The sequence below is a fragment of the Falco rusticolus genome, chromosome 1 (genome assembly GCF_015220075.1).
Source record: "Falco rusticolus isolate bFalRus1 chromosome 1, bFalRus1.pri, whole genome shotgun sequence".
Classification (NCBI taxonomy): domain Eukaryota; kingdom Metazoa; phylum Chordata; class Aves; order Falconiformes; family Falconidae; genus Falco; species Falco rusticolus.
Genome location: NC_051187.1, coordinates 831,240 through 856,514, shown reverse-complemented (window position 1 = coordinate 856,514; position 25,275 = coordinate 831,240). Strand labels below are relative to the sequence as shown.

At 48.7% G+C, this 25,275-nt stretch overlaps 1 protein-coding gene across 12 annotated transcripts in view; it reads left to right on the top strand.

The window, feature by feature from the left end:
• TBC1D16 (TBC1 domain family member 16) overlaps positions 1-19,303 on the top strand; it is a 33,740-nt gene extending 14,437 nt beyond the window's left edge. For 8 of the 12 annotated variants that reach the window (XM_037403483.1, XM_037403476.1, XM_037403543.1 and 5 more), the window contains 9 exons: positions 9,045-9,242; positions 10,071-10,218; positions 11,286-11,453; positions 12,147-12,295; positions 13,019-13,153; positions 14,271-14,457; positions 15,594-15,773; positions 16,314-16,460; positions 17,082-19,303. In XM_037403483.1, coding sequence (XP_037259380.1) covers positions 9,045-9,242; positions 10,071-10,218; positions 11,286-11,453; positions 12,147-12,295; positions 13,019-13,153; positions 14,271-14,457; positions 15,594-15,773; positions 16,314-16,460; positions 17,082-17,327 — 1,558 coding nt within the window. In that variant the 3' untranslated portion in view covers positions 17,328-19,303. Of the gene's footprint in view, positions 1-6,208; positions 6,445-9,044; positions 9,243-10,070; positions 10,219-11,285; positions 11,454-12,146; positions 12,296-13,018; positions 13,154-14,270; positions 14,458-15,593; positions 15,774-16,313; positions 16,461-17,081 lie in introns of those variants that run through there. The other 4 variants (XM_037403554.1, XM_037403506.1, XM_037403515.1 and 1 more) reach the window with 4 other exon arrangements.
• The last annotated feature ends 5,972 nt before the right edge of the window (positions 19,304-25,275 follow it).

Genomic DNA, 25,275 nt, shown 5'->3' with positions numbered 1-25,275 from the left:
CAGAAGGATAGTCCTTTTTCCCTTCTCTTTGAGTCCTGGGGTGGGTGTAAACTTCACCGAAGGCAGCGCTTTCAGGTGGTCTACATGGAGCTGGGTCCTGGGAAGAGGAGCTGGCCGTAGCTGTTTGCCGTCAGCAACGCTGCATAATCAATTAAAGTTGTTACTGGCTGCAAAGCTGAGAAGGTTGGACAGATCCAAGAGATTGCAGAGGCATACGGCTCTATCTTGCTTTATATAAATATTTGAACAGCAAGAACATTAATTATAGCAGGTTTGTTTTTTCCCTCCGTTGGTTCGCTGCCAGGTTTCTGTGGAAGAAAATAGTGACAGCTAACTGGAGATGGGGAACTGTAGCTACCGCGATCGGGATGCCGTTTGTTCGGGCTTCCAAGGGAGGAGCAGAGAGCGGGTGCTGCCAGGGGAAGATCTCAGGGCCACGCAGAGGGGAGCGGCGGGGGCGCAGAGCGAGACCGCCCGGCACCCGCCCGCCGGGTTTGGGGCGCCAGGCGCCGGTCGGGTTTGCTGAAGGGCCGCTCCGAACCGCCTCGGCCACGCTGGGCTGCTCGCGGGAAGGGGCCGGGGCCGGGGGGGCGGCGTGGCCGCCAGGGGGCGAGCTCTGCCCAGCGGCGCGGCCCGGCGGGTGCCCTGGGCCGGGCAGCCCCTCGCCTCCCGGCTGGTGGCGCCTGAGCCCCCGCGCCCCGCCGCCCCGCCGCCCCGCCGCCCCGCGCCCCGCCGCCCCGCCGCCCCGCCGCCCCGCGCCCCGCCGCCCCGCGCCCCGCCGCCCCGCCGCCCCGCCGCCCCGCCGCCCCGCGCCCCGCCGCCCCGCGCCCCGCCGCCCCGCGCCCCGCCGCCCCGCCAGGACCCCGCGCCGCCAGCAGAGTGGCCTCAGGGTTTTGCCCCCGCTGCAGGCGCAGCCCCCGTGCGCCCGGGCCGAGGGCCGGTGGCTCCCTCCCGGCCGCCTTCCCTGGTGTCATTGCAACGAAACGGGGTTATTCACAGAAAGTCAACAGCGGGGGCTTGTCCTAGAGGAGGAGGGGATGGGTGAGGGGCCGGGGGGCTGCCCGTGGGCGGGGGCCGCGGTGGAAGCCCCGGGCGGGGCGGCCGAGCGCCGGGGAAGCGCGGCCCTTTGCTCCGGGGGGCAGTGCAATGGAGCGCCTTTTCCCAGGGTATTCTTGCGTTTCTTCTGTTACTTATTTATATGATCGTAACGCCCAGAAATCCTAATTGCAAGTGGAGATAAATGGTGCTGGCAGGTATCCATAGCTTTGTGAGGGAAGAATTGCATTAACTGGATCAAAATAAAGAGCATGTCCCCTCTAAAAGTCCAAGAGTATATGCAAATAAATCTGCAGTCTCTGTCTTCTTGGCTCAGTCCTCGCAATTATAACAGCATTAAGCATTTACAATAACTCTGAAACATGCTTTTAGTCAGCTCTCCTTTTTCCTCTCCCTTTTCTGCTACTTGAGGAAAGCTCTCCCCTTGGGAAATCTGCATTGTATTGTGGAAACAGTGAAATTCTCTCTGGGTGGTGTTGGCTCAGCTAATACTGGGTCAGCAGCAGTGCAGAGTCCAGGGAGTTGGTTAACTTTGTCAGTAAAAAGTCTCCCTGAAATTCCCAGTTCATTGCTTAGAGCCAAGAATATAAGAACAAAGGTAATCTTCAGGGCTTTCAAGGGACCAGGGTTTTGAAGGCTTGGTTATAATTAGCATAATTAGTGTAGAATTTTATTTTTGCATGGATAGAACTGAGAGGAAAAAAAGCAAAATAATCCATTGATTTTAAAAATAAAATAAACACTGGTAAGAAAGGTCCCCTTTTCCAGTCTGGAATAGGCTGAAAAGCAAACATTCTTTTTCGGGCTTTGCTGAGAAATCACTTTTTCCATCTAAGGAATTATTTTTTTTAAGTGTTGCATTTTGATTGATTTATTAATGAGCTAAAGCCTAGGCATGAGGTGCCCCTTCTCTATATGGATTGTAAAAATCTGCCATTCAGTTTTTGGAATATTTTCCTTCCTTAAAATGAAGGTAACGTTTGCATCGTTGAGCCACATACGCTCAGCTCTAAATGATTTGTTGTGTTTGGCTTCTTGGGAGCTATGTGTATTTTATTCATAAGCATCTAACTGCTAATTCTGCCCCCGCTACCTCACTGCAACAAGAAGTCACAGAGAAGAACCTTGCTTGGGTTTTACCTAAGTAGCCTACACCTGTCTGGAGGTCTCATCTATGAAAAACAGATTGCTTGTCTTTTAGCTGAAGGTATTTGTGTATCAGTTCCAGACTTCAGGTAAAAGAGATTAAAACACACGTTAATTCACTACAAACTTCTGAATTCTTTTTTTTTTTTCCCTTCCCATTTACATTCAAAATAATTAGCTCAAGAATTCTCAGTTTATTTTGTTTTCCTTTTGGTTTAATTCACAGCAGTTGGGGTGAACCCTTTGGAGGTAAGCGGGGCTGTTTTTCTAATGCCCTCTCTTGATGACTAAAATTGCTCAGCTTTCGTTCAGCCCACGAAGACTTGGAGGAATGAATTAGGAGCAACAAAGCCCCCAGTGTAGTGAGGCTTCTGGCTCAGCTGCCGCCCTCCTCAGCAGAGCGGGGCAGGAAGGCAGCTCTCAGTGCTGCTGCAGAGGTGGGTCATCCCGTGGCGCCGGCCACTGCCGCACAGGTTGGCTTTTGTCTGCCGAGATTCGGGACGATGGGCCGGTGGCAGGAGTGGATGCTGCGTGTTCTACCTGTGCTGGGTAGTTGTGTCTGCTCTGGGAAGGCAGTCAGGGCGCTTTAAAAGTGGATTGCTATAGCCCCGTAAAGCATAACAAATTGTTTTGATCTTTGTTTCTCAAGGACAAACCAATTACACCGATCAGAAGGCAAAGCTGCATAATCATGTTTCCTTGAGTCCCTCGTTTCGTTGTGTTAAAATGTTTTATTTGTCAGACTTGTGTTCACCAAGTTGATCTTAATTCAGAGCCTGTCCCTGATGGTGAACTTGCTGTTACAGTCCAAGGTTGGAGGGCGAAGGCAGAAGTTGCCGCCCTCCCCGCAGCCTGTGCTGGTGAGGTGGCCAACGTGTAGAGGGCTGGTAACCACAAACCACCTTCTTCTCTTTCCTTGTATAGGGGGAGGGAGGGATTTCAATGCTTTTAAGATGTAAACAGCTTGTTCTTTGAGTATCGTTAATAGCATTAACAATATGAAGAGTGACTAACAATAATGCTCAGACTTTTGGAAGCGCTGTTGAATCTGCTTCCTTGTGTCGAGCATGAAAGGATACAATTATTTTTTATAACCTTTTATTTTGCCTTTACGGCAAGCTAAGCAAAGCAAGTTTGTCAGAGGCAGAGTGCTCCTAATTTGGTCTCCAGTGACCTCTGCAGCCGTGATTGGCAGTCTGGTGTCAGGAAAGAACTTGTGCCTGTGAGATAGAAATGAGCAGAACAAATGCCGTAGGACAGCTTGGGTTCCCTGGAGGACACAGGCTAAAAAAGGTGAAAGAAGTGCAATTACAGAAGGTTTTCAGCACAGAAAGTTAATTAGCTACTAAATAGCATTTAGTGCAGTTCAACGTGAGGAAATTTATGTTTTGAAAGCAAACAGATCAATGGAAAGCCTGTGGAACAAGCTTTTGGAAAGTCCATGTTGACATTCGTGTACTTTGTACTGTAAAGTCCTGGGCAGTTTTTCACAGGTTTCCCTGACAAATAGGAGGAACTGTTAAATTTGTTTCCATGCGTGTTTGCAGATGTATAGATATGCTTCCGCATGAGGATGTTCTGACACTTAATTGCAGACATTCTGGTTAGGCTTCCATCCAGACTATCTAACACCTTTTTCCCTATTCATCAAGGTCAGCATGAATCAATTCCGTTTGGGCTCTCTGAGGCAAAGGAACTTCAAGTTCCAAATATTTTCAGCCGAAGGGTGAATTTAACACAATTCTTAACCTAGTTACTCTTCTGTGCTCATCAGATGTGAGTAGCTGGCGCGACTGCAGTGTTTCACTGTCAGCGTCTGGCTCTGTATGGCCACGCTCCTCTGGAAGCCAGTGCCATCCTGCAAGTGTCCTTCCAGTCCTTCTCTGCAGCATTACACAGAACGAGCAGAAATATTTTGACAATTGTTTTTTTTAATCCCAAATGACCCATATGTTTCCTTTTGTGCATCTTTTATATGTCGCTGAAGTCAGCATGTTTCACAATTCATAATATAGGTGTATTGTCAAGGACAGGGGGTTTTTGCCAGAACAATAGAAAATCTAGCTGCCTGATATTACCTCACTTTGTACAGTCACTACACTAAATTTTTAAGCGTTTCAGGATACCTTTGAACTTTTATTGATGGATTATTTATTTGAAGCTATCTGTCTTAGACGTTTAATGTAGCTGGTGCTGCCATGAGCTGTTTCACCTTGCTGGAAAGAAGAGGAACCTACAAGGTTGGGGCCTGTGGGGAATAGTGGAAAAACAGAGAAATGCTAACCCCTGGGGAGGAAAAGGGGCATGTAATTCCCATTACATGGATGCTCATACATTATGATGATACTTATTGTCTGTAAATGATGCTTCACAAGCCAGCGCACAGGAGTAGCTGGGGCTGTAAGGAGAGCTGTTATTAGCGAAGGCGTGCTTTACTACAGGGGTGATGGAAAGCCAGCTGGGGAGGGGTTGGCTCCTGCAAGAGGCTCTCTGGGAATCGGGTGGTGCACACTGACAGCTTAGGTAACTGCCACATCATGGCTATAATCTTCCGTCCCTTTCCCTCTTGTAATTACATTTGTCACATCATGTTGTAAAATGAATTATTAGATCTTTGTTGCTGAAACAGTCTTCCCACGTAATTGGTGCAGGTCTCTACCCTGGCTCTGTAACAGATATAATAATTGGGTTTACCTCTCTTTATGTTGTAGGTGTGTACAGATGTTTTGACTGAACAGTAAGTTAGGTCCCATTACTACTTTACTGCGCGTCGAAAGTCTCGCTTGCAGAGTGGCTGACCTCCTCGGGTCAGGCATGTGAGAGAGTTCCTGGGCAGTGGGAGGAGGAGGACGGTGGCTGCCTTATACAAGCGCTTGCTTTCTTAGGGGCTACAAAAGCTTGAGGAATGTAGATATGGTTGATTGCTGTAGTTGATTGTTGAGGAAATACATCACCACCTGGTCTTGCTTACCAGCAAGAATGAGATGTGTTGTGAGACAAAAGAGTGATGGGACTTGAGCAAGTGGAAAAGGCTTAAGTGGAATCATAGAATCATCTAGGTTGGAAAAGACCTTTAAGATCGTCAAGTCCAACTGTTAACCCAGCACTGCCAAGCCCACCACTAAACCATGTCCATAAGTGCCACATTTACACGTCTTTTAAATACCTCCAGGGATGGTGACTCCACCACTTCCCTGGGCAGCCTCTTCCAGTGCTTGACAACCCTTGCGGTGAAGAAATTTTTCCTAATACCAAATCTAAACCTCCCCTGCCGCAACGACACTGTTTCGTCTCATCCTGTCGCTTGTTACCTGGGAGAAGAGACTGACCCCCCACCCCACTACAACCTCCTTTCACTTAGTTGTAGAGAGCGAGGTCTCCCTTGAGCCTCCTTTTCTCCAGGCTGAACCCCCCAGTGCCCCCAGCTGCTCCCCATCAGACTTGTGCTCCAGCCCCGCTGCCCAGCCCTGGACATGCTGCAGCACCTCTACATCCCTCTCATAGTGAGGGGCCCAAAACTGAACACATGAATATGTCCGTGGGTTTCCTGCCTCAGGTTTTGCTAATCCTCCTTATTTTTTTTCCCCTGTCCCTTTTATTCCCATGGACCATTGCACTTGTTATCTTGTTTTGCTGAGCAGTACTGTATACTAGCCGGCACTCTGTTTTCCCTGGGTCCCACAACCCAAAGTCTCTCTGGAATGTTCCTCCAGCTATTTGCCTTGCAGTGCTTCGGCTCCCTGCTTTTGTAGGGCACTCTGGTATAAATTCCTCATCTAACAGGTATAGTAATCTAGAAAATAATATATTCTTCCCTTGCATGTATGTATCTTGTGCGCGTAGTTAGAGAACTCACCCAAATGCACAAAATTAGCATTGATCATACTACTTGTTGTTACTTACATACAAAATGATCTCGATATTAAAATTAAGTAGTCCAACAGATTAGAATATTCTCAAAATTTTTTCAATCAATATATACAGAAAAAATCTAAACACAGTGAGGTTTTTTTCTTCATTTCCACAGTGAGTAAATATGCACTAGTGTATGAGGCAGTACTCTCTCTGCATCTATACTATGTATGAATGTACATGTTCATTGACCTCTCTGAATGGCATGGGGTGCACAGATGTCTCTTTCAGATTTCATCTTCTACATCAGTGAAAATGTTGGAATTTCCCTGGGCTGCACACACTGAGGCACCATGCTTACAGTTGTTGGCTTTTTGTGGCCCAGAAAAGGTAAAAAACGTAAAACACACGTGTTGCTTCAGATTGCTTCTGTGTATGTTGGATGTGTGTGCAAGCTTGTGATGAGTGGCTAAATGTGAACTGTAAATATTCATCTTGAAGAAGCATTTCCAGAAAATACAACATTGCCAGCACCTTTGTGACTGGGCTTTCTGGCCTCTTGAGTTTTTGAGGAGCTCCTTGTGTAGCTGAAGCAGAGTTCAGTTATGTAGCAGGAGGAACTGCAGCTGGCAATAGCATTGTGTGCTGAGGAGCTACACAATTCCTGGGGATCAAAGCGAGCCTGCCTGGATCTGCTGGTAACTATCCTTTCTTGGCAGTCATCTCTGCTACTGGTCATTTGAGATGATGCTCTTGAAGAATGGGCATGTTGGCCTCTGTGACGAGGGAACCACAGGACAATGATTCTCACAGTCAACCCGTCTTCCAGCCCTTTGTCATACTGACCAGCTCATCTTTGCAAGAGTTTTAGAAAATTGGTTGCCTCTGTTTAGTCTTTGAGCTAGTTTGAGTCATCTCTTCCAGGAAAATCCTGTGTAACCAGCTGTGGCTGTTATGAGGTGTTGCTCCATAAATACCAGCTGCTTGTAGCAAGCAGTCCAGCACAAGTGTCTTGTACCAGGACTCCTATTACTTTTGCATTAACATGAGATACTGAACGTTTTAGAAAGTCTTACATTTTGCAGTTTTAGCAGGAAGTAATGCTTGATTTTTTGCAAAAGCCTGTAAAGTTTTCGTGGAAAAAATCACAAGGTGGAGGTCATGGTGTATAGCAGCGCTTGAGACTGAGACTGGACGTATCCCAGCATCTAACCTAGAAAGACGGCTATCGTTCCTTTTTGAGTGAGTTTGGGTATGTTGTGTGATCCCAGCTCGCATGGCGATATTGCCATGTCATTTCTAAGACCAACCTCCGAATAGCTTGAATATAAGTTTTGCTTTGATGCTTTCTTTCAGAGAAGTGGAGCAGCAGAACTTCATGAACAGAGTAGCAAAGCTGCTCTTTTAGCTGCAAGTAAAACAGACTTGGTCTCATCTACATAATGCTGCAGAACTAGAGAAGGGGGCTCAGGGATTTATTTCCCATGCGTGTGGGCGCTAAGGTTTTGAGTTATACATTTGAACTGGGCGGCTCACAGGGGCTTGGTTAAAAATTTAACCCACAGCTAACTGGGATGTCCGGGGATCTGTGCATTGGAATGCAATGACCTGAACCATGGGTAGATGCTGCAAATAAGGCTTGTCCCTGTGGAAGAGGCAATGTAGCCAGGCTTGGAAAGCATACTGATGTGGTGTGCTGCAGATGCATGCTGAGTGTGTGATTTTCAGCATTCAGTGCCTACATTGTTAGATAAGCGGATTAGAAAACATTGCATAAAGTGGCATTGCAGGGGGCTGTCTTTATACCTGCTACTTGCCTTGTTTTGCAAACCCTGATTTCACAGCGGAACCCATTCAGAGCTTGCACTGAGACTGTTCACATGTATTGGCCTTTTTAAGAATCAAGGGGTCACAGTTTCAGATTCACTTAATTCTCAAAGCAGTGATATTTTTCTTTTGGGATCAGGGCTGGTGGCGGGCATGTGGATTTTTTTAATCTAAACTCAGTTTACTCTTAAATATCTGGGGTGCAGTGAGCTCCTAGCTTCACTTTCTCTACTTTGTGGTGGGTTAAAGAGCTCATGTATAATTTCCCACTCCTTAACCCTCCAAAGTTTCAAGTTTTCAAGCGGAAACCATTTGTCTGAGGTTTATACACAAGAATCCAGGCTTGTCAGGTCCACTTGCAGAGGCGTAATGAGAAACTTGAGTTCAGGGGAAATATCTTTGGATCTTACAGGTCACTGAGGGAATTCGCCAGATGAGATCCCTAGTCAATGCTGCCGTCTGAATGTGCTCACTCCTGCTGTCCCCAGCCCGGTGCAGAGCAGCTGGGCTGCATGCTGAGGAGGTTGCTTGAGCTGTGGGGCAAGAACTCTGTGACTTGGAGAGTTACTCACTGCATGCCACTGGAGCTGCTGGAGCAGCCTGTTGAGCACCTGTACTTCTACAGTCAAGTTTTTTCAATGGCCCAAGGTTTTCAATCCAAAGGGGTCACCAGTCTCAGAGGCATAATGGTTGGAAGGGATCCTGCAGCGTAGAGCTGGAGAGCAGGCTGTACTGTACTGTACTGTACTGGAGAGCCTGCTGTACTGGCTCCCCAAACTGGTCTTTGTGCTGCACCAAGGTGCAGGGGACAGGCCGTTCTGCGGAGGAGCCTGGGCTGTTCCCATGCTGGGCTTCTTAATTTTGCCTTCTCAAAAGTCAGTGTTTCGAGGAAAGGTTTTGGTTCTCCCCAGTTCTGTGTGCAGTTTAGGAACAGACCAAAAATAAGATCATTTTTGGGGATGTTAGGAAATTAATTTAAATAAAAATACTTTACTCTCTTCTGTGGGCTGTTGGTTACTGACTCCTTAGATCTGCACTGAGTCACAATTTCAGAGCTCTGACAAAAGATTTTTAACATGCAGCATCTGTGGTTATTGGATGTATCTGTGGTCACCTTTGGCTGATGTCTTGCGGGGTTTCTTCCCCCACACTCTTGTCTGCAGGGACACGTGTGACAATCGCATGACCTGCTCCACCAGCTCTGCCTCCAGCCTCGACACCAGTGCCCAGTTCCAGGAGAGTAATGGGCAAACGCAGAGCACCAGATGGGACGAACAGCAGAAAGTATTTGCCCTCGAGCAGGTCTGTGGTGTCTTTCGAGTGGACCTGGGACAAATGAGATCCCTTCGCCTCTTCTTTAGGTAACATATAATGGTGTGTGATATTTGTGTGAGCTCTGGATCAGTGCACCCTGGGCTCTGGAGGCAGATGGCTTCTGTGGTCCTCCTTGGAAGTCTTTCCTTAATGGTTGTCTCCAGGAAAGCAAGTGCCAGCCTTCCCAAGGAGAGCCTCTGAATCATGGTTATGGGACCTAAAGGATTTTTTTCCCTAGTAAGATAAAGGTGGCTCTTAGCTGTCTAACCAAAACTGTTTCAAATAACCTGGAGGTGTGGAAAACATCTCCATGTCTATAGTACCTTCTCCCTTGCCTGCCCCTCAGCAAGGCTTCTCGAGGGTCTTGCTGCTTTTAGCCTCTTATCTTTCAAGTTATTAAAAAATTTATTAAAAACATTTTTACTCCCTCTTTTTGCTTCTCACTCCCTGCTTCTTTAGACAATTCTGTGTGTGCCCAAGTCTGCTTAGTCCTGTTATTCTGACTTTGTGTACTGCCTTCATGTTGCTGGGGCAGAATTCTTGTGTTTTTTTCTCCAGGGAAGACAAAATGTAATTCCTTCATGTGATGGAAGGGTAAAAGAGTGCCATTACCAGGCACAAGTGGAGCTTCTTGGGGAAAATGGTCACTATAGCCATGTCACAGAATCATACAGTAGCTGAAGTTGGAAGGGACCCATAAGGATCATCGAATCCCAGAGCTGAACAGTTACTGCTGTGCCCTGTTCTAAGGGACAACTTCTTCTTCACATTTTGCTTTCCACTCTCTCTCATCTGATGTTCCCCATTCCTGCTGGGCCCCTTGTTAAGCTGGGCAATAAATGCAGCTTGTTCTCCCTTGTTGTTTTGTCCCGCAGCGATGAGGCATGCACCTGTGGACAACTGGTTGTTGCAAGCAGGGAGAGCCAGTACAAGATCTTCCATTTTCACCATGGTGGCCTGGATAAACTGTCCGAGGTGTTTCAGCAATGGAAGTACTGCACAGAGACCCATCTCAAGGACCAGGTACCTGAGCAAGGTAGCAAGGTTCATGGGGCAAAAAGGGTTTTTCCAGCAGTTTCACACTTTTTTAAGCCAGGGAAGTGTGTTGGAGAAATGAAGCAGTAAGTTCATGCCACCAAGTCAGGCAGAAAGCTTCAAGGTGTTGGATGTTTCTCAGGATGCCACTGCAAGTCAGACGTGAGGTCTCTCTTGTACTTGCTTTCCCCATCCATTCCTGTTCTGCCTGTGGAATATGGGACAAGATAATCCAGAAGACTTGCTTAGGTGGTTACTTTGCTAGACCCAACAGGTCAGCACTATGCTTTAGGCATGTAAGGTGGCTGGGAAATCTGCAGTGGTAGGTCTGAAATTCTGTCAGAGTCTTTCATCCATTTTGTGAAGCGTAGCACACTGCTTTGGAAAATGTTTTGACAAGGCATCTTGCCATATTTTGTTCAATCTACATACAAATGTGATAAGAGCTCTTTAATTATCTGTTTAAGATACTGTATGTGCTTATTAGAAACAGTGATTTTTAAATTTCCATCCTTCCCACAGAGCCCCCTGCTGCTTTTCTTATTATGGTCGCATGGGCTCACTTTTTGCATTGAACAACCTTTGATTTTTAAATTAAATGTCAGCTGCAGTCTTGCACTGGGATCATGAGTGCCCTTAGAGAGCCTGGCAGTGCAGTTCCCTGCTTGCCTAACAGCAATCCCTTTGTATATGGCCAATCATATGTAATTTATTGCAGGCATTCCTGGCAGGGTGAAGTTTTGCTGTAAGCAGCATTAATTCACTTTCAGGTCAGGGATAAGATTGGGGGAGGAATGGAAACAATTTTTTTAAGATTAAGCTGGTTTGTGGTACTCTTTTTTAATTATTCTAACCACTGTTGCTATTGTAATGGTTCTAATTTTTAAAAAAACCAATAAACAAACAAAACACCTCTCCAAGTGCAGCGCCTCAGTGCTTAATCCTACATGAACCATGCAAAAAGGTTTTCCTGGTCTGAAAATTGCTGGGTTTCATACGCTGCTGCTATCTCTGGCTCCTGCCTCCAGTTTTTTGTTTTGGTTTCCCCCGTTCAGCAGCTTACTGATGAGAAAACATGTATGCAGTTCTCCATCCGCCGTCCCAAGCTGCCCTCCTCGGAAACCCACCCGGAGGAGAACACGTACAAGCGTCTCGACGTGGCTGCCTGGCTTCATCACCTGAATGAATCCGGACAGGTGGAAGAGGAGTACAAGCTGCAGAAGGTGAGAGGGCTGGCTGCTGCGGTTTTGATCCTTCCTCTCCTGCCACAGAGTGCCAGTGCCCAGGTAGAAGCTGCAAGAGTTTGCTTTCATGCTGGGGCAAGAACTGGGTGTTTGAGGGCATAAAGACTGGTGTATTGTGCTCGGCTGGAGGTCTTGCTGGGATTGCAGATGTGTCAGCTACAGGCAGGATGGTAGGGTGTCTCCCTGAGCGAGGAGCGTGAGCCATCTGGCTTCTGCTGCCGGTTGGAATTAGTAAACCAAAGTATCTAGTGCTAGATGTGTTTGCAAAACGCAGTGTGAACAAATCAAAGAAAGAAAAATTGAGATTACTGTATGAAATAATGCAGGGTTTCCAGGGGAGCACTGGGTCCAGGTCCTGAGAGAGAAGTTTGCAGTGAAATGCAGTGTCTCCAAGATTGGGGATTAAGCCGTGACATGAGAACAACACGTTAATCATAGAGCCTCTCCAGGGGGGGTTATTGACATTGAAATGAGCCCGATTTGTGTCTCGTCTGGGAATAGAAGGCCAGCACTTTCCCTCTAAACATGTGCAAATTGCAGGAGCTTGAATCAAGGCGTCACTTGTCAGGAAAGAACTGCAAAGCCACCGAAGCATAGTAGCGGGCAGTTTCTTGTTGCTGTTTTTGGGAATGTTAAAACTGTACCAGTCATAACTTTTGCTCCTTCTTCCAGGCCATTTTCTTTGGTGGGATTGATATTTCCATCCGTGGGGAGGTGTGGCCCTTTCTGCTGCACTACTACAGCTACGAGTCCACCTCTGAAGAGAGGGAGGCACTGAGACTGCAGAAGAGGAAAGAATACTTTGAGATCCAGGAGAAAAGGTAACAGACCAGCTTCATCCTCCCCTGCTCATCTCTCCTCAAGCCTGATGTCGCAGTCAGGTGGTAAAGGAGGAATATCAGGCACAGCTGACCTCTTGAGAGTTTGGAACTAACACTGTGTAGCTCAAGTATTATCTCACTTGGGTTCTTGAAACGGGCTCATTAATACCATGCAGGTAAGTTCTCTCACAGACAACACGACAAACTTAGCACGCTTGGTTTAGAACACAAGGTGAAATTGGGGTCTTCTATTTCTTAATAAGTGTATCTGGAGATAAAAATAGGGAAAAAGAAGGGATATCTAATTCAAGGAAGTTATTACTGCAAGAACTATATGTTGTAAACTACTGTGGGTATATTTAAGATGGTGAGGGACTAGTAGTAGTATTAATTAAGAGACGATTGGAACGAAGTGGTGAGTTCTGGCATGCCACCCACAAGGAGCATCAGAGACCAGAGTCTGACTGCTTCTGAAGTGGAGTTTTTCATGGAAAACACATCGTGTCATCCTGTTTATAACTCAGGAGGCTCCTTCTAGTAGTCAATTTGGACAGAAAATCTGCAGTTCTGGACAGACCTGCTGGTCTGTTTTTCAGGTGATGACAAAACTCTCTACAGGAATAGGTTTTCTCTGCAAACTAAAGCTGAAATAGGGCTTTTTGTTCCTTGTGGAAATCATATTCCTCTCTTGGCAACATACTCCTGCTGCTGCTCGATTTTCAGGCTTTCGATGACTCCGGATGAACAGAAGGATTTTTGCCGTAAAGTACAGTTCACGGTAGATAAAGATGTTGTGAGGACTGACCGCAGCAACCAGTTCTTTCGAGGGGAGAACAACCCAAATGTGGAAACTATGAGGTGAAGTGTTTGATGCTACTGGTCCAAACAACGTGTCCTACTGAATGTATAGAAAACTTGGTAAGCCCCCCGGCCAAGGCTGCCTAGGTCGCTGCCTTGGGAACGCTGGGGAGCACCATGCGTACAGTGACCGGTACCAAGTCATGCAAAAACAAGGACTTCCTCCCCAGTGCTTTCACTGCTGCTTTAGTCGTTTACTTCTTGATATAATAACCCTGCTCCCATCACCTTGCTTCCCTGCACTCACAGGCACAGAAGATGTGTGAGCTTTCTGTGGCAGTGGGAGGGTCATGGATGCTGTGGCAAGCTTATGGGTCTGTGGTTTCTTCTGACAGGATGGAGGACAAGTATACCAGAGTCTGTTTCGTGGGGGTGTGACTTGTAAATGTGTGCCTGCAAAACAGTTGGATTTCATCTAGCAGTATGGCTTAGAGCCTCATGGGTGTGTAAGCATCATCACTCTTTTCCCATGGGCCCTTCATTTCTGTCCTCTTAGTCTTTTTAAATTTTTGTTTTCATTTTGTATTTTGGTGTCTGTGTATGCAAAACCTTCTCCTGGAGTTTATTGCACTGGACTGATGTTTGCAGCAGGGTTTATCTGTATGTGTTAAAGCGCCTTACCGTAGGGTGTCTTTGTACTTGAGATGAACTGTGTTGCTTGTTGCTACTGCACTGCTCCCAGTGGGCTGCACTGCAGCTGGAAAACAGGAGCCTAAGGAGCATTGTTCAAATCCATTGTCTTAGGCTGCTGAGTGCTGTTCAGAGTTCCCATCCATCCAAAAGCCTCTTTGGATTGATGCAAAACGTTGTAATCCTAAAAAAATGAGAGTTCCAGTTAGGTATAGTGTCAGTGTATCTTTGTTATGCTTCTAGATACAGTTGTTTTAGCAAAAGCGATTCTGTGGGATGCAACATGCTGCAGAGGTGTTCAAAAGTTCACAAGCATCCGGGTGCAACTGCAGGTTAATCTTCTGGATGGCAGGAGTGATCTGTTGCTCTTTTACACTTCACCTGACTTAGCCTGTCGGGTGGGAGTTGGGGGAGGAGGGAAGGGACACTGTGCTCAGCTGTGACTTGCCCTCTCTGTCTCACTTCTCCATTTGCATCTCTTCTCCAGGAGGATCTTGCTGAACTATGCAATATTTAACCCAACAATTGGATACTCCCAGGGGATGTCTGACCTGGTTGCCCCACTCCTGACAGAGGTCCTAGATGAGTCGGATACTTTCTGGTGCTTTGTAGGATTGATGCAGAACACAATCTTCATCAGCTCACCCCGGGATGAGGATATGGAGAAACAGCTGGTGAGGCTGAATGCTGAGCTCCCTTTATCCCTGTCTTCTCTCCCCAGTCAAATTAGAAGAATACCATAAAGCAGTTACCTGAGCTGTTGGGTTCCACCATGCTGAATCACACTAAAGCCACAAAATACCTGGTGGATAAAATTGATCCTGAGTGATTGGGGCACTCCAGAGGCAGTTATAACCAATAAATTGTTCAAGTAAAGTTACCCTGGCTCTGCTAAAGGGTGCTGGTTCAAGGAACCTTTTATGATCAAATGTGTCCAGAGGCTGCTTGCTTTTTCTTTGCACTTCTCTCAGGCAGTGAAGACTCACTGGTTCATTTTTGACCTGGTTCTGGAGCATTTGGTGTGAACAATGTGGAGGAGTTGACTGAGCTGTAGCCCTCTTCTTTGTGTTTTTTTTTTTTTTTTAAGTTCTTAACAATTTTAATAGCTTTTTTAAATTATGTCCAAATGAAAAGCCTTAAACATCTGACAGAGTTTCTTAAAATAGGGTGATCTTGTTTAAAAATTGGAACTTTTTAGATTTTAACATGAATATCAACTGTTTTCTGGTTAAAATCCTGAAAAATCCATTCTAAATCTGAACAATCCTGCCTGGATCATGATGGCACCAATTTAAACTTATGGTGGAAACCTCATGGGAGGCTGCTGGTGAGGTGCAGTTAGTTAACGTACAGATTTATGCACTGTAATGTGCCTGTATAGTCAGGCTTTCCAAAATCACTTCCATATTGCTCAGCCTCTACTGAAATGAAATATTACCAGAGATAGCTATGTCCTTTCTTTTCTCTAGTTTTTAAGGCTCTAGCTGCTTTCCTCAGCCTGAATCTCTCCCCTTCTTTCTTTTCACAATGTAGCTGTCATGGGATTTTCTTTCCACCCATCATCCTTCCTTGTGAAACAGCTGCCGTGGCCTGTGAGCCCTGGCCTTTAATGATAGATCCAAGTGTGCTCCTGGCTGTGCTGTAATAAACAGGCCAGCAGGCTGGAGCTCTTTGTGAGAGGAGAGAGCTGTGGCAAGCTCTGCAGGAGCCCCGGTCTGGCACACAGTGCGGGGCTCCCGGGGATGGCAGGTGAGGGCAGTGCGGGTCCTTGTGCACAAGGCAGCGGCTCAGTTCAGAGCATCTTTTCCAGATGTACCTGCGAGAGCTGCTACGGCTCATGCACCCACGCTTCTACCAGCACCTTTCTTCCTTGGGAGAGGATGGCCTGCAGATGCTTTTCTGTCACCGTTGGATTCTCCTCTGTTTTAAACGTGAATTTCCAGATGCTGAGGCTTTGCGCATGTGGGAAGCGTGCTGGGCTCACTATCAGGTTAGACAGCTGGCGATGGGCACAGCACGCACGGGGCAGCAGCATGTTCGTTGCTGAATCCTCACCATCTCAGCAAGCATTGCAGAATTTCCATAAAGGCTCTTACTAGCAAAGTATCTAAAATGAGTAGGTGTTACAGAGGGTCTGTAACTACCAAAGACATTTATGTATGTAGCAGGAGGATGGAGGCCTGCCTCTCCTACTTGAGGGTGTCTGGGCTTCAGAATGAGGTTTTTTTCAGAAAGTGCTGAACATGCACTTCTGAAGTTCAGACTTCTCTTACACAGCTAGAAAATGTCTTCCCAAAAATCACTAGAGTGCTTTGAAAGCTGTGGTGCAAACCTTGCTGCCACACTGTAAAGGGAAGAGGGTTTGATTCAGCGTGGTTCAGAATTCACCAGTAACACACGTTTGGTATAGCACTAAGCAAAACTGGAGGGAGCAAAATATCTCACTAAGAACATGCTTGTGGAGGTGGGGAAGTTAAGTCAGACCTCTGCCTCCACCTGCTGTACTCCAGCCCCTGTTTTCTCATTGCAGACTGACTATTTCCACCTCTTTATCTGTGTGGCCATCGTGGTGATTTATGGGGATGATGTCATTGAACAGCAGCTGGCCACCGACCAGATGCTGCTGCATTTTGGCAACCTGGCTATGCACATGAACGGAGAACTTGTACTCAGGAAGGTAAATGCCCGTGGGCTGATGTGGGCTGAGTCTTAGGTCCAAGAAATGAGTCAGAACATTGAGAAAATCAGGGACAGATGCTTCATAGAATCATAGAATCGTTTAGGTTGGAAAAGACCTTCACCATCATTGTGTCCAACCGTAAACCTACCACTGACAAGTCATCACTAAACTGTCTTTCGCAGATCCTATAGGCCCTACTTGTCTGGAGCCTGGGAGGGTAGGATGCTGCTGTTTGCCTGGAAACGAGTTTTGCAGAAAGAAGAAGTAGTTGTAGAGTGCTTGGGAGTGTAGAGTGGTTGGGATGGCCCTTGCACACACACAGGAACATGGCAGACAGCTGTTCATCTTTGTGCTACGGTCCCCAGTCCATCTCAGGCAGGGAGTGACTGCAGGCTGTGGGATGCGCCGCAGCGTGTGGCAGCTGCTGTGACCTGGCAGCGTTCCCAGTGCCTCAGTTAACCTTCAGGTTTGTGTTCAGGAGGGATGCTCCTTTGCTGAAGCTTTGGCTTTTCTAAGGTAGCTAAGTGGGAGGACGGGACAGGAGGCCCCTGCTATCTCTGCTCTCCATGTTCGTCCCCTGGTGAGGAGTGAACGACTCTCTCTCTCTCTCCCATCTAGGCGAGGAGTCTGCTCTATCAGTTCCACCTGTTACCCTGCATCCCTTGCAGCCTGCATGACCTGTGCAAGCTGTGTGGGACAGGAATGTGGGACAGCGGCTTCATCCCTGCTGTGGAGTGCTCTGGCCATCACCTGGAGTCTGAGAGCTGCCCGTATGGGGGACTGGTGGAAGTATCTTCTCCTAAACCAGGAAGCGAAGGCAAGAGAGGCTTGAAAACACGGGACGTCTTTGCTTTCCGAAAATAGCTGTAGAGGAACAGGGTGTGACAGCGGAAGCAGGAAGGGCAGGAAGGATGTGCACAGGAAAAAATGTTGAAGACAAAAATGGAGGGATAGCTTGTCAAGACTCCTGGGAAGACTGAAAGGTGGAGAATGGAAGAAGAATTAAATCACTCTACAAGGGAAGCGAATTCCAGTGCACTGGTGGTGGAACCTGAACAAAATGCATCAAACCAGGAACAGTTTTTGCACGTGTTTGGATTTGATTTTGTTAGAAACATGCTTTTTCTAGATCTTAACAAGGACTTTTTATTCTGCCTCTGGGATTGGACTGGTTAGCAACCAGAACTTTGTCACTTGCTGATGAGAAATGAGAACACTAAAGAGAGCCAAGTACAACCAGCAGCATTTGTGGGTCAGGTGGAAGAAGCAGAGCTGTGGCCAGACCTTTCTCTGCGATGGCGCTTCATCCAGAGCATACCACACACACACACCCTCTGCTTCAACCAAAACGTACAGCTTAGTGGCTTCTCTCTAAAGCCATAAAGACCATTTTAATTATAATCTGCCAAAAATAAAACTGCAGACTGGGGATTGAAGGGAAGGTATCTGTTGGCAAGGAAGAACTGGTCACCTAAAGGTCTTGTCTCTTGCCTTTTTTTATACAGCATACTTGCTGGCATGATTTTTTTTCCATTTGTACAGAAAGTGTACAGCCACAGTTCTTAAAGCACTGCTTTGCTGTAGTCAGGGTATTTCACAGACACCTTTTGAAGTTTACTTCTTCATGACATTACAGCAAAGCTGTTTATGCTGACAACTACAGGCTTCAGACACTTGTTTATGGAAGTCTGTTGTTTGCAGTATGTTTCCCATTGTGTTTCCTTTGGCCCTTCTCAATTACTATAAACTGTCCTTACCTGTCTTTGCCATAGGCTGTAGCACATACACTCCAAGTGGGCTTTAGGCTCTTCAGTTGGTGCCAGTAGTGCACCCTCTTCCCCATCCCAAAGTGAAACTTCGTTGCAGTCATTTTTGCTGAGCTCCATCTCTGGTAAAGGTTTCCCTTGAAGTATTTTTGAAAGGACAGCATGTTTCTCCTCTTGTCTTCTATAAAATTTGCCAACTAGAAGTGGAGCTGGGGTCTTGAGCACAGCTCTGTTGCCAAATGTCCTTACCAAATTCAGTGGCATCAGAAGGTGTGTCCCGAGCCAGCATTTGTGCCAAACAGAGCCAGGGGAGTAGTTTCCTTCTTAGAAGGAAAAAGGAGACAAGGTGACAGTGGGCTGTGCCAGCTTTGCTGCATCCCTCTGCATGGAATGTGAAGTCTTGCAGCCTTTCCTGGTTGTCACACTCCCTGTCGCTCCCAACCACACTGCTTCTCTTACACAGCTGTCTTCGTCTGATGGGGGGGAAGTCCATGCTCACTTTTCAGCTTTGCCTATCAGGCATGCTTGTGCTATTAGCACATGTGGAAAACTCCATTTCCTCCTGCATAGTGCTGCAGCAGATACCTGCATCTGACAAGCAAAGTTCTCTATAAAAATTTTTCTGCAAGGCCTTACCTACAGCCTGTTCTGGAGTCCACGTGCCCCATACCTGCTGGGAAGTAAGGCCGGCAACTGGGATGCTTTGTGTGAAACCAACACAAACCAAGGGCATGCTGTATTCCTCAGGGGAAGAAGACTTGACCCTACGCAGGCACTATGCCAAAGACTGGCTGTGGTGTGGCAGAAGGACAGTTTGGCTCCTGATTTGTGTGCCTTTAATTCAGAGGATGAAAACCTTCCCCTTGATGAGAGCAATGGTGAAGCCTACTGCATATTGCACACCTCCAAAACAGCCCAGCTTCAAGAGGTGCTGAGGCTGCAAGGCTGCAGGTGCATGCTGGGGTTGTAGGGGGTGACACCTTGCATAAGGGCTGGTGGCTGCTTTGTTGCAAAAACAGGGAGTTCTTTGAGGTTTATGATGTTTCACTGAATAATAAAAGTTTGTGTGAGGCATTTGTGTGGTACGTTGCTCTACAGGCTGGGTGCCATACCTTATAGTCGGGGGATAGCACTTGGCTAGACACTGTCCCCACAGCCTGAGCCATTCCTTTTGCAGCCCTGCAAAGAGATATGCTGGGTGCTGGGTCTGTGTTGCTCTCCCCAGGCTCTGCTGATTTCAGCCTGGGGAGATGTGGCCACACTTGACGTGTTCATCTAGACACAAGCTGTAAGCAGCGGTGGCTGAATTAGGGTCGGAAAACCCACGTCAGAAAATGCCAGAAGTATCTTCCCAGCTTGGTGGCACACGGGCAGGTGCCAGTTCCCCATAGGGACAGCAGGAGCCAGGCGCTGTCACCTGCCTCCTTGTGCAGGATGGGCATCACCACCTGGCCTGTGCACCACTGTGGGCTCATCTAGCAGCGCCAGAGCAGCCGGGTGCCTCCTTGGGAGCCCTGCGCCAGGAGCGGCCAGCATGAGGGCAGCTCTGCCAGGCTCTGCGTGCTGGGCACGGGGCAGGCAGACCCCACCTTGGGTCACTGGCTGCTTGCAGCAGACTGGGAGGCACCAACACCACCAACAAAAAGATCCGGAGCTGTTTTTGCTGCAGCAGTGGTTCCCAGCCAGTAAAAGACAATAGGAAGAGATGAAGTGGATAATTTTGAGCATTATTTTTCCGCTATTAAAATGTCATTCAGCAATGTGGAAATCACTCAGGATTTGTTTAGTTATAGACTCAGCACTGCAGTTTTCCAGCACATGGAAAAAGCTGTTCTTTCTGTTTGAAATGATGCTCAGCCACATGGGATTGTATTGCCAGGAGTGGCGTGCCACCCCTTGGCCAGCTCTCCTGTGCCTGGTGTCCCCTGCGGGTCCTGCTGCTGGCAGATTTCAGGTGTCCTTCTGTTGCAGCAGGTCCCTGAGCTCCTGTCGCACACCAGCCTCCACTCCACAATAGTCAGGAAAATAGAGACAGAGCTGATAACCCAGCTGCTCCCCACTTACCAGCAGCAGTCGCATCCTGGGTGACTGGGTGAGATCCCAGTCTCAGCCTGTTTGTTAACTTGCGATGCCATTATTAAATTCACACTGGATGTCCACAAACTTCCGAGCTTGTTTGCGCGGGGACCTGGAGCCCTCTGGCAGCAGCTGGGGTAAGATCAGGAGCAACCTTGGGATTTTCCTGCACAGTGGAAGAAAGGCAGCAAGTCCGTGTTTGCATCGGACACAGCAGCAGGTTTCCAAGGTCCTTCTGACCTGTCCCCAAGATCCCTTTTTTCCTTGTGACAATCTGTCATCTGGGGAAAAAAAAAAAAAACCCACAACAAAACCAACAACAAAAAAGCAAGGCTTCTGGCCCTTACAAAGGGGCAAAGTGGATCCTAGAAACAATGACCCTCATGTGGCTCCTCTTATGAATCGCTGCCCTGTTCATTGCATTAGCTACAGCTGAGCAGCCAAAAATAGGCCCTTGCAAAGGTAAATAGTCAGCATAAGCCTCTTTAGACTCAGCCTTGAGCTGACATATCCTTCTGCCTCCTGGTGCCGGGGGGAAGGGGAACAGGAAGAAAAGAAAACCGAGTCCTCACTCCTGGTAGTGGTAACACTATGCTTCGTGATCCCAGCGGGGAACCCCGATGGCCTGCATCTGGAACGCCAAGGAGAGCGTGCGCCGCGTAGGGCAGAGGCTGGGCCATGCCAGCCATGTCCCTGCCGCGATGTCTGGGCTGCTGTTGGGCATGGGGAGAGGGGAACACGGCCCGGCACCATCCCGGGGCCAGGAGGAGACCAGCTGCCCCACGAGCAGGAGGGGATCAGCGAAATGGCTTCGTTTGTCCTCAGCATTGAGCATTACCCATGCCAGCAGCTGAGGCCCCTGGAGCAGCACCAGGCGTGGAGCAGCGTGTGCAGCCAGATGCTGCTAGGGTCTCAGTTTGTGGGACGTTTGCATTTGAACTGGAGCAAAGAGGCGGCTGGTTAGCTTGGTCTCACTTCCTGGGCATGGGTGTGTTTGGACATGGCTGTTTGGCTGTTTTGTTCAAGGGACGCTGTCTGTCAAATGAAAAATTACAGTTCACAAGAACAAAGAGACTCACCTGAGTTATTACAAGCACCAAAGAATTTAAAACTCAACTTAGCTTGTCCCCCGTGGGCTGGCTGGTTAATCCCCATGTCTCTCCGCTTGGGTCATAAAACCAGACCAGTCTGGCCAGCTATAGTTCATGGTCACGTCCCGCTCCGGGGTGTGGGCCCAGCCCTGCCCTGCTCGTGCTCAGCACTTTGGGGAAGTCTCCGCACACCATTTATTTCTCTCATTTAAACATTTAGAAACACAACGTGCAATTTCTTTCCAACTGGGACGAAAAGCAGCAGCTGGGGCAGCCCCAGCTGAGGCCAGCGGGAGCTGTGCTGGCGGTGCTGGCTTGGACTCGCCACGGGGCTGCCGGTGACTGCGACGAGGGTGAGCAGCTGGGTTGGTGCTGCCCATCCCAGGGCCACCGGAGCACTGGTGGAGAAACCCTCCTCCGGCATGGCTCAGCCCCCTGCCCAGTTCTTTCCCAAAATTACTTGCACCCCAAAAGCTGCCAGGTCCCCTGCTTTCCCCGTAGGCTGCTCCAGAAGCAGCTTGCTCTAACTGCAAAGCTGGAAATGTAGAGGAAGCTCCTTAAATATTTTTGTGGCCAATTTTGTTGCAGTCTGCACTTCAGCCAAGCTTCAACATCATCCAAGTACCCAAAAATTGCTGCTCTTTGAATGGAGTTCATTTCTTCTTCTAGTCATGACAGGCAACTGTCTCTTAGTTCAGGCTTAAAAAGGGCTTTGAAAAATAGTTCTGCTGTGAAGGTCCAGGCTCCCGTGCTTCAAAACCTCTCCAGGTCACAGAGCTGAGCTCTGGCCTCTGGCCTCCCTTCAGGCCATGCCTGCTGCCAAGCTGGGCTTTTTATTGTGTCCTGCACCCCTCACGGTGGGTGCATGAGGTCTTGGTTCACTTTGCTCCTTTGCAGACTGGAGTTTTCTAAGAAAAAAGCAGGATCTTTTCAGAGCTTGTCTTCTGCCCACGCCTCGCAGCCGGTGGCCATCACCACTGCTCCCAGCCACTGTGCCCCACTGCTGCATTGGTGGCCTCTGCCCGCAGCTCCCCCTCCCCAGCTCATCTAACCTGGGCAGAAGGAAGCTTAGCCAAGCACAAGGACGATCCCCTGAGGTATTCCACCAGGGAACTAGGCTCCTCCTCGCATTTTGTAGGGTTTCTGGCTTCAAAAAACAATTTTTAGGCAATTTTGACACTAGTCTGGAAATTGCAGCAGTCAAGTGGTATTTGTGGTACCTCGGCTGTTGAAATCTAGTGTCCAGGTGTGTAGACGAGCTCCACAAGCACCCATATCCGTGGGGCCAGTTCAAGCAGGTCAAAAATGCCAAAATTTTTGGTTTAAAAATACCTGATGTGCTGAACCTGCCTGCAGGTTGATGTGCCCATAGGACTGCTTTCTGGCAGCACGAGGTCTGCAGGACAGCGACTGCCCTCCCCAGCCACGCCGGTTCCTCGCAGGGCGCGGGGATGCTGCAGTGGCTGCGGTGGGTGCTGGGGCAGAGCCAGGTGGGGTGCTGCAGGGCTCAGCCCTGGGTTCCTCCACCATCCACCAGTGAGCTAGTCACAGTTTTCTATTTTAAGACCTATCTGAAGAGGCCATGGTTTGGAGAGGCTTCTCCAGCCTGGTTTTGTAAGAGCACATTCACCTGCCAGGTGGAGAGCAGTGCGTTTGGATGCTGCTGGTTTTAATAAGAAAATATTTGGGTAATGCTGTCATGAAGCAAGTCTCAGTAATGGACTCAGCAGGCTGGTTTGGTTTTGGGGCAAGATGCTTGAATGCACTGAGCGCTCGCCTGGGCCACTTGCTAAAGGTGACCTGCAGGGCTTTCCTTGTCGGGCTGGGCGTTGAGGCTGGGGCAGTGTCTGTGGACCAGCGTTGCTATAACATCCCTCAGCAGTCCTGGGCGGCAAATGCCACCCGTGTGGTTCAGCTGGGGGTAGTTAAAATAAATGTTATGCTTGAAACCTGAAAAGTAAATACAGCTGATAGAAATAGTCAGTGCTGGAGAGGTTCTCCAGAGAGCAGATTTTGGCCATGCAAGACTTTGAGCTCTCTAGCAGCCAGCCAGGCATGGGGAGCAGGGCTTGGAGAGGGAAGTGGGAGCTATGCCTGTCATCAGGGTGAGCCGTCCCCAGGGCAGGGACTGTCCCCAGCCCCTTCTCCCCCTCTCAGAAGGCTGGGCTCGGCCCCCAGCCCCTGGGAAGCAGGGGGACCCCTGCCCACCCTTGTGGCTTTGGTGGTTTGTTTCCAAGCCCATCATTGTCTGCAGGCTGCTGTCATTTAAACTGACGTCCTGCAGCTCACCTTTAAAACAAAGCCTCAGCTGGTCTCATGGGAAGGGACTATCAAAGGGGGTTGGGTTTTTTCCTGTTTCCCCTTGCAAGCTTGCTCCGTTCTGTTCAGCAGGCTGGCATCTCTGCAAATAAATAAATAAGCAGAGCCACGCCATGGTGCAGTGGTACAAAAACCAGAAACCCAAGGCAAAATCAAAATGCTTCCTCTTGTTAAAGTCCTTGGGGCCATCCCCAGGGCCACGATGCATGAGCATGAACACCGAGGTTAGGATTTCTTTTCACACTGGGACCTGCTCCACCCTGCTATTGCTCTGGCTGCACCATGAAATGTCCTCCTGTGTTTTGCTGGACTTGAGGGGTTGGAGGTGCACACCAATGAGATAATCACCACACTACTACAGGTGCATTTTTTTAAGCAGAATTAACCAAGCAGCTGCCCTTGTATGAGGTCATCTTGAAAGGAAAATTGCCATTATGGGACTTGGGTTTGCCTGCAGCCAGCTGGATGTGTGGAGCCGTCTGTGTCTCCTGGGGCCCACAACTGACCCAGTGATGCCAGGCATGCTCCAAAATCACCAGAGTGAGCACAGTGACAGCTCAGGCAATCCAGTAAAAGGGACCTGGCATCAGCTGGCACTTTTATTGGTGCTTTTTGCCGACTGGAAGAGATTCTCCAGCTGCCCCCATTCCTCCACCATGCCCGGATACACCAGGTCCCTCCAAATTCAGCCAGCTGCAAGTTCAGCCCCTGCCAAAGCTCCTGCTTCATGTGGCAAAGCAGCAGCAGGGACACAGAGAGGGAGCAGCCTAAAGACTCTTGGTTTTGTTTGGCTTGTGTTTGTCTTTCAGGAACCACAAACGAGTTAAGCTGCTTCTGTCTGCGGCTGTACTTGACTAACCTTGGTGTTGGCAGAGGCAGCCAGGGAGGTGGCTCAGCTACTGGGGCTGGGCAGTGGGCATCTGCTCTCCAGAGGTTTCTCAGGTGCTTTCATGTGTTGGGAGAGCTCAGCATCCCACGGAGACATGCAGGGCAGAGGAGGGGGTTTGCTCTGCCCTGCCTGTGCTGAGCCAAGATTGTATGTTGCCTTCCACAGGCTTATACAACATAGAAAAATAGTCTGAAAATCTAAAATCTAAATCAAGCATTCCAAGAGCAGCACTGGGAAGAGCCTTGCTGAGCCCCGCTGCCAGGAGCCTCCCAGCTCCGGGAGGGGGGCAGAGCAGCATTGCAGAGACACCTGGAGATCCACCAAATGGCTCCTTGTGCAACATGGAGCCCGAGTTGTATCGGCAGCCGGGCTCCGAATGGGTGCGTTCCCCCTCAAGACTCAGTTCCACCAACTGCCAGCCCCATCGACCCCACTTTGCCCAGGGACCACAACCCAGTGTGGGCACAGCCTTCAAATCCTGCCCCTTGGCCACCACAATGCTCTTCACAAGCCCCAAACCAGCCTGTCGCAGCCAGCCTGCACACCTGGGGCTCTGCAACAGTGATGCTGCCCAGGCCTGCAGCCACCTGCATTTCTGCAGGCATGCTTCGGGTACGCCAGGGATGCCAAAGCCACCGTCCCTCTAAAGCTCAACGGCCTCCCGGGAGCAT